The sequence below is a fragment of the Callospermophilus lateralis genome, chromosome X, assembly GCF_048772815.1.
Source record: "Callospermophilus lateralis isolate mCalLat2 chromosome X, mCalLat2.hap1, whole genome shotgun sequence".
NCBI classification, from domain to species: Eukaryota; Metazoa; Chordata; class Mammalia; order Rodentia; family Sciuridae; genus Callospermophilus; species Callospermophilus lateralis.
Window position 1 is genome coordinate 49559956 of NC_135325.1, and position 8334 is coordinate 49568289.

The 8334-nt window shown below is 51.5% G+C and overlaps 1 protein-coding gene across 2 annotated transcripts; it reads right to left on the bottom strand.

Annotated features, from left to right (window-relative positions):
* Nucleotides 1-1600: 1600 nt before the first annotated feature.
* LOC143639489 (polyadenylate-binding protein 1-like 2) lies at nucleotides 1601-2479 on the bottom strand. 2 transcript variants are annotated; one of them, XM_077107674.1, is made up of 2 exons: nucleotides 2444-2479; nucleotides 1601-2278 (listed from the first exon to the last, which is right to left on the bottom strand). In XM_077107674.1, exon 2 carries the CDS (start codon nucleotides 2201-2203, stop codon nucleotides 1601-1603), a length of 603 nt encoding a protein of 200 aa, XP_076963789.1. In that variant the 5' UTR covers nucleotides 2204-2278; nucleotides 2444-2479. The 2 variants fall into 2 exon arrangements, with proteins under 2 accessions (XP_076963789.1, XP_076963790.1); XM_077107675.1 differs by lacking the exon at nucleotides 2444-2479 and having other exon boundaries at nucleotides 1601-2284.
* Between the last annotated feature and the right edge of the window lie 5855 nt (nucleotides 2480-8334).

The following is an 8334-nucleotide window of genomic DNA, read 5'->3' on the forward strand; positions in this document are numbered from 1 at the left end:
CTATAGATATACACATATCAATAGCCATTAATTGTATTGAATATTAGCAGCCAGAGAAATTATTTTAAAAGTACTTTTAATGACATGAAATGAAGATTAAGAGTTATGTGAATATAAATGTACACACACATTTATGTGTGAAAAGCAGATATAAAACAGTATATACATTATAATATATATGACATATGCATAAGAAAAATACTGGAGCTACAGCCAAAAATGTTTCAGGCAGTTTTTGTTTTTGGAAAACACTGGGTGGATACACATGAGCATGTTTAGGAACGCATGGGTAGTCAATAGGGTTGATTACCGACAACACTAATTTTCTTCTGTTGATTTGTCTGCGTTGTGATTTTTTTTTTTTTTTCCTGCAGTGAAGATGAATTTTTTTTGGACAACAGGGAAGGGGACAGAAAGTGGACACAGGGGGAAAGGGTGATTAACAGTATTCTATTCCAGCAAAACAACCAAGGACAGCGAAATAGCTTTTGCAGCCCATCTGAGCTGAACAAGGTACACGCACACAAGCGTGTGCGTGCGCGCAAGCACACACACACGCGCGCGCACGCACACGCACGCACACACACACACACACACACACCCCAATTACAGCAACTAGAAGACTATGCAGGGAAAATGGGCATACTCTTTTTACTAGCTGCGCTGGCTGGCACAAGTGCAAATCGGCACGATGCTTATGAAGGGGGCCTTTTGGTAACACACAGGAAAAGTCTCTGAAACGTCTATATGTGGATCCTGCAAGTCCACAGTTAGGGAGACCATCCAGGATGCTAGCAAAGATTTGGCTTGACAAGGAAGGATTCACTCATCAGAGCACGCAGTGTTGGTTTTCAACACAGGGAAAGAACTAGGCACCACCTGAATGTCCAACAATGCGGGAATGATTACAGAAATGTTAAGGTCCATGGATACACAGGAGCACTCTGCAGGCACTGATGATGACGTTTCATAAGCCTGTTGAATAACATGGAAAGAAGTTCAATGGGTTGATTTTTGTTTGGTTTTAGTTGCTGAAAAAGCAGGTTAAGAAACACCACATAGATGAACCATTCTACAACAGTATGTAAAGAGGGGAGATGGGGTGAGGGTGAGAGGGAGGGAGATAAGAGAGCCTGGAAAAACAGCACACCCAAAAGGTAAAAGTGGTTCTCTCTGGGAAGTGGGATCATAGGGAGCAACTACTCTCTTGCTTTTCTCTCATATGATTTCCTTCTCCTTTCTGATAGTTGTACCATGAAATTCTATCACCTGTGCAGTAAACAAAGAGAGACAGAAAATGCGTTCATAAACCAAACCACGGGGAGAAGAGGCAGCCTTTAACTTATCAAATGGCACAGATTAGTAGGGTTGCTCAGGACGCCCTAGGTGGGGGGCGGGCAGGGGAGGTCAGAAGGAGAGAAGGCAGAAGCTAGGAAGTGGGGAAAGGAGGGAGAGAGGAAAGACTCTGGGAGGGGGCCAGGAGAGGGAGAGGGAGGTGGGGGGAAGAGAGAGAGACCTGCACTCCCAATACAATACACTGCTGGTGGGTTGGGGGTGGGGGAGGATTGTAAACCGGGCGGGAGCCAAGATTTGGCTTTGCTCATCGCAAGGTGGCCTCCTCATCGGTGTCATCCTGGAAATCCTTGACGTCAGCACTGGTGGACTGCCTTGCCCAGGCTCCCCTTTCAGCCTCTCTCTCTTTATGCGACTTGAATCTCCCCACGAAAATTTTGCGGTAGTTTAGGAACATGCCATTCATCGCATCTATGGCCCGCTCCGCCGACTCCTGCTTCTGGAAGTGCACGAACCCATAGCCCTTGGGCCCCTTTTCATCACAGGCCACTTTGCAGGAGAGGATGTTGCCAAACGCCGAGAAGATGTTGTACAGCGCCTTGTTGTCGATGGTCTTGCCCAGGTTCTTGATGAAGACGTTGCCCACCCCGCTCTTGCGGAGCGAGGGGTCCCTCTGGGACCACATGATGCGCACTGGCCTGCCCTTTATGACATCAAAGTTCAGGGTCTCTAGGGCTCGCTTGGCATCCACCGGTTGCTGGTAGTTGACATATGCGTAGCCCAAAGAGCGGCGGGTGATCTTGTCCCTGCAAATGCGGATGGACAGGATCGGCCCCGCTGGGCTGAACTTCTCATACAGCATTGCCTCGGTCACCTCAGGATGCAGGTCGCCCACGTACAGAGAGGCCATGGGAAAATCGGGGTTCCCTTCCGAGCCCCCGCCCAATTCCGCACCTGCATCCTCAGCGGCCAGCGCCGCCGCTAGCTCCTCATCCACATCCAGCTCCCCCATGCGGGGCGCCGCAGCCTCCACTGCTGCGGAGGCGGCAGCGGCAGTGCTGGCCTCCGCCACAGCCACCAGAGCTGAGGCCCGGGCGGCCTCCGCCTCCTCCCCCAGGTTGGCCTCCGCCTTTGCCTCCTTTCCCGAGGCCTCGGCCTCCACCTCGGCCTCCACCTCTGCTTCCGCCTCCGCTACGGAGGCCTCCGCCACCGCCTCAGCCACGGTCGCCGCCGCAGCCTCTGCCGCTGCGGCCGCCGCAGCCGCCACCGCTGCCGCCACCGCTGCTGCCACTGTCGCCGCTGTCGCCAGGATCACCACTGACACTGGGCCGCTGCCGCGACCTCCCTTCCAGAGAACTGAGTGGGTGGAGAGGAGGGGGAGGGCAGGAGGCCCGGGGGTGCCGGAACCCGGGACAGGGGTTGCGATCGGGAGCTGAGGAAGGGGGCCCCGGAGCTAGCCGATCTGGCGAGTCCAAATCACCGGGGATGGCGAGCGCCGCCAGGAGCGCGCCGATGCGAGTCGCCGCAGCCTGCAGCCTGCTGCTGTTGCCGCCGCCGCTCGGTCGTGGGCTAACGTGCGGGGCGCGGGCGGGAGGGCGGCGTGTGGTGGGGGGCGGGGGGTGTTGGCGTCTGTGGTCCGGGCAGCTGGGAAGGCTTCTGTCTCTTTGGTTCCCCCTGTGGCAGCTGCGGGGCTGTGGGGCGGCGGGTGGTGGGAGGGGGTGGGAGCCAGAGCAGGAGCAGGAGCCCAGCCTGAGGCTAGAGGCGGGGTGGCTATGGAGGTGGGATGGGGGTGTTCAGTGTTCAGCCTCTTGGGGCCTCTGCATATTCGTGAAGAGGATGCCAGGGAAAGGGCTCCACTGTGGACCAAAGGAATTCGGGTCCCATGGTGGGGACGCGGGGTGGGGGGCGGGGCTGTGTTTTGTGCCCTTCTCCTTGTAATGGAACATTTCAAATCAAGTACCTTGCAAGAGTGGGTGGGGGTGGCCTTGAAGATAAACAAAGCCAAGTGTTCAGGGGTCCCTCCCCCACCACAAAGCACTGAGGGCCCCAAAGTCACCACCACCAATGAAAACATTCCCTTTCCGAGGCTCCCAAGCTACCCATGCAGCCCACTGGTCTGTTTTCTGAACCCTCCTTCCTTTTTCCAGTTCTTTCCCTCCTCTGCCACAAATATTTATGGATGGCCCCTGCCAGTCCTTAAGGATGCAGAGGTCTGGGAAAAGGGAGGACATAGCCTCGTTTTTGGCTTTTTCTTGGAGCAAACAATCTGGACTGGAAACCCTATCCCAGCAGAATTATGGACTTAGGGTTCTGAACACCCCAGCTCGGGTCCACCTGCCTGGAAGTGGGGGGACCAAGAGCACTCTTTCTCTAGCACCATCCTCAATCCTCAAGTGAGAAATGTCTAACCAAGGGCAGCGAACAGGGCCTGGTCCAGAGCCAGGCACTTGTTTAGTCTTGGCTGTGCTCTCAAGGTGCTGAGGTTTCCAACCTGGACCAAGAAACGTACATCTGCACTCAAAGAAAAATTTAAACAAAACCTGAAATCTCTCTCTAGCTATACCTACAGCACTGGTGGCTAGGAGACAGGCAATGGTGTGATAACTGAGCAATGGGCGTTCATTTGTTGATATATGAGGCAGGAAGAAAAGAAGTGATTCCTAGGCGTATATACATGAGTGTGTGGGGGTGAGTGTGTGTGTGTGTGTGTGTGTGTGTGTGTGTTCGTGTGAGACAGAGAGAGAGAGAAAGAGAGTGCACGGAGGATAGAGAGAGATAGGAGCAGTGAGGCTACACAGGGCTTAATGCTGAGGGAACAGATCAGCGAGAAGCTATCAACCCTCAGAGTAGATTGTAATTGAAACTAGAGTTCAGCCACTAATTCTTCCTAGTAGGAATCAAGAGAGGCTGCCTCAAAGATGAAACACCCTGAGGTAGGCCCTAAAAGATGAGTAGCAGTCCATCAGGTCTAGACAGGAGGGGAGGCACTGGAGGCAGAGGGATCACTTGTGTGCTCAAGGATCTGTGGCATGATAGAGCTCACATGGTATCTTCTGATCATGCCTAATAATCTGATGTGGACAGAGCTCATGGTCTCCAAAGGTGCAGAGTAGGGTTGGGCATGCTGGCACACGCCTGTTATCCCAGCAGCTTGGGAGGTGGAGGCAGGAGCATCCCAGGTTCAAAGTCAGTCTCAGCAGCCCAGAGAGGTTCTAAGCAACTCAGTGAGACCCTGTCTATAAATAAAACACAAAAAAGGGCTGGGGATGTAGCTCAGTGGTTGAGTGCCCCTGGATTCACCCCACAGTACCCGCCCCCCAGTAAAAAAAAGGTGCAGAGTAGGAGATAGGTCCTGAAGGCAGAGAGGTGAGCTAAGGTGCCTGAAACCTGCACTCCAGATCACAGGCTCCACTCTTGTGCATGTTCAAGCAGGGAAGATTTACAATCAGAACTTCAGAGAAAGAACAAATTGATCATCCACATTCATATAAGTGTCCATGTGTGAGCACACACCTGTGCTTGTTTGTGGCATACGCACACATCAACCCAAGATGGGGGTGGCAAAAAAAAAAGTAGACAGTCACATGGGACCAGTTGCAAAGGAGTCAGAACAAACCTGTCTCATCCCTCCTTTCATTCGAGATATGGGGGTCTCACACTTACCATGAGCCAGTGGGTTCAGATATTTAGATAACAACCAAGGGACCAAACACAGTGCCTTCATCCAGGACATCTTCACAACACTGGAGCTCATGCTGCCCCTATGGATAACAAAAATGCCAGCAGCAGCATATATGTGCCAGGTGATTGGACTGCAGTGGCCATGGAATATCATGGGCTCAGCACGTACCTCCCTACCCCCTGTCCATCCACTGTGATTGGGTAAATGAACCTGGCTTTCTCTGATGGTGGTGGTAGCTGGACCTGAGCAGTCACGCATGAAAGAACAACCACTGTGAACCCTGAACCTGAGAAAGCCAGCAAGTTACCATGGCCGGGGGGTGGGGGTGGCGAGACAGTGAGAACTTATCCTCGCTGCCTGGCAAGCATCCCAGGTTGGCTGAGCAGCAGACACAGGCACACAGACCTACACCTTGCTGGCTTGCAGAGCCCAGCTCTCTGGCCCTAGGCAGAGCGAGAGACAGCAAAGGCAAGGGGCAGAGACCTAGGAGTATCCTGCAGTACAGTCCATAGCTGACCACAGTGACCACTGCCACAAAACTGCTAGGAGCCATCTCCTGGGGGTCCAGGTTGCTTGTAGGCAGAGGTTGATGAGCTGGGCCTCACCATTTTAGGTGGTTGTCCAAGAGGAACTCGAGGATGCAGAGGCTCAGGGGGAAGCCATGATTGCTGCTGAGTGGGGATGAGATGATGAGATTATGTGATGTGACTGTGTGTGTGGCTGGAGCCCTGTGCCAGAGGAGATGGAGGGAGGGAATGAAGAAAGGTGCAGTGTTGGGCAGGAGCCACTGGAGAGGTTTGGTTCTTAGGGTGCTCTGGGGAGCCAGGGAGAGTGTCATGGTTGAATTTGCATTCAATAATTTCCCTCTGGCTGCTCTGTATGGAAAATGTTGCAAGTGGGCAGGGCACAAAGGAAAGCAAAGGAACCAGTTATGAGGCTCCTGCGATCGTCCAATGGAGAGCCGGCAATGCCTTGTCCCAGACCACAAGCATAATGTGGAGAGCAGTGGGTGAATTCCCGTGGAATTTTGCAAACAGAAGAGGCGGCACTTGCTGGTGGGTTAAGGGCAGTTGGTGAACCAACTTCAGAAATGAATGTTTCCTGTGGGGATGTTTCCTTGCACATGCTCATCAGAGAGGTGCCAAGCGCGGTCTTTGGAGGTAAGGGGACAAGGTGGGGTAGGTTTTGAGAGGGGTGAGAGACAGTTGGGAGTGTGTATGGAGCTCCTGTTTGCACGTGTCAAATTACGGAAGTCTGGGGAAACCAAATTATGGAGGCAACAGGATGCAGATAGTGTTTAAAGCCATGATTCTGAGTAGGGATCACCTAGACAGAGGACAAGCCACTAGAAGCAGGTGCTGGGCTGTTCCTCGAGCCACTCGAACAGTAAGAAGTGGGCTCGAGGAGGACAAGCCGCAAAAGGGATTGAGAAGGACTGCTCCTTGCTGCATGTGTGGGGGAGTTGGTTTAACATGAGATGAGGACAACTTTGTGGGCTGGGGTTCAGACTTCTCTTTTTCATCATCTCCCAGTGAGGCTTTGAAATGAGAGCTATGGATATGGAGTGGTCTCCTCTTCCGTGTGGCCCACCTCCTTCTTCCTATCAGGAGGGAGATGGACAAAGGAGTGGGAGTATGGTTCAGAGAGGAGGGAAAATATAGAAAGAGTGGAGGAAGGAAGGGGAGGGTTGGCACCAGTAGGGAGATGGACAGATGGACTCTATGCAAAAGTACATGAAAACTCCAAAGTCAGGGGTCCGCTTTGTGAAGCCTCCTCCCATGTATTTCTCATTGCCAGAGCTGCACGAGGATGCATAGCAGAATGGAGAACGGACGCCTAAGTGTATTTAGGGGTAGGCATATTGTTTCCGTTCATTCACACCAGACTCCTCCAAACAAAAATAATTGTGAGATTCAGCCCAACAAAAAGTCAGCTCAGGCTTTTATCTAGGGAGTGTCCCTGTTATTTAACAAAGATGAACACTTGCTATGAAATCATCTCAAATACCACCCATTTAGCAAACGGATAGGGTTCTGAAGAGTCCAGGGAGACAGATGTGGGCGCAGAGGGATGAAATGGGAATTGGTCCTATGGAAATCAGAGCTCCACAACATAAGGACATACCTGCAAACATGTTTCATCACAGAGCAACTCCTACCGGGCAAAGTAGAACATGAAGCAAGCATCTATCGGCTGGAGAAAGACTCCTGCCTTGTGGCAGAGCCATTTTGTGCATGGGTGATCACACAAACACCAACGAGTGTGACTTATAACGTGGGATGATTCAGTGGGGTTTCCAAAACCGTGTGCTATTTCTAGGTGGGGAAGGAGAGTTGCAGAGGAGGCAATGGTATAACGCCCTGACATTGGGGGTGGCCTAGGGGAGGAATGAGGCCAAGAGATGATGTCCTACTTGTTGGACTGTCTATTTGATGTCTCTTCCTGCATATCTCATAGGCATTTCATCCTGAAACAGCAACGTGGAGCCCCTCACACCCTCCCCACTGTCCGCAACCATGCAACTTCTGCAGCAGTCCTCTCTGAGGAACGCTGAATAACACCACCACCCATCTGGGTATTACCCTGAAATAAAAATGGAGAGCCATCCCTGTCACCTACCTCTCTGCACATACCTCTGGCCACCCCACCACCCCTCAGCAATTCCTATTGCCTCTGTCTCCCAAGGGCCCTCACCATGGGAAGCTCTTCAGCTCCCCTGGAGTCATGTTTTATGTCACGTGCATTCCCACGGTAGCCTCCTGACTGGTTACCCCTTTCCACCAAAGTCACTTCTCTGTCCAGTAGCCAGGCTGATGTTTCTGGGTGTCAACCTACTTTATACACAAACAGAGATATGAAAAATTGTGGTATATATGTGTAATAAGAATTGTAATGCAAAAAAGTACATGTTTGAAGACATGAATTGGCATGAACATGTTATATAGAAAGATATGAAAAATTGTGCTCTGTATGTGTAATAAGAATTGTGCTTCTCCTTTGCTAGCAAAGCAATAAACCTTCATTTTCCTTTTCTTCTAAACTGTGTCCTTATTAACTGTGTCCGCTGTTGAAGCCAGATTTAAAGAAAGGTAGTTAGTGTGGTTAGGGAAATCAGGTCTAATATCAAGGAAGATAAAGAAAATGGGGGACATTATCTAGAAAGGAGTCCAGGAAACCAGAGCAGCACTTGGGGAAATTGAAATGTTAATGTCCCCAATGCCCAGAACCCATCCTAAAGAACTGTTAATGAAACAGCTCCCAGCAAACCAGGAGGTGCTAATCAAAAAGCATCCCAGGCCCTCCCTGCCTAGGTTACTCCTTCAGCCCACCTATCTCCCACCTTTTGGCCTTCCCACTTG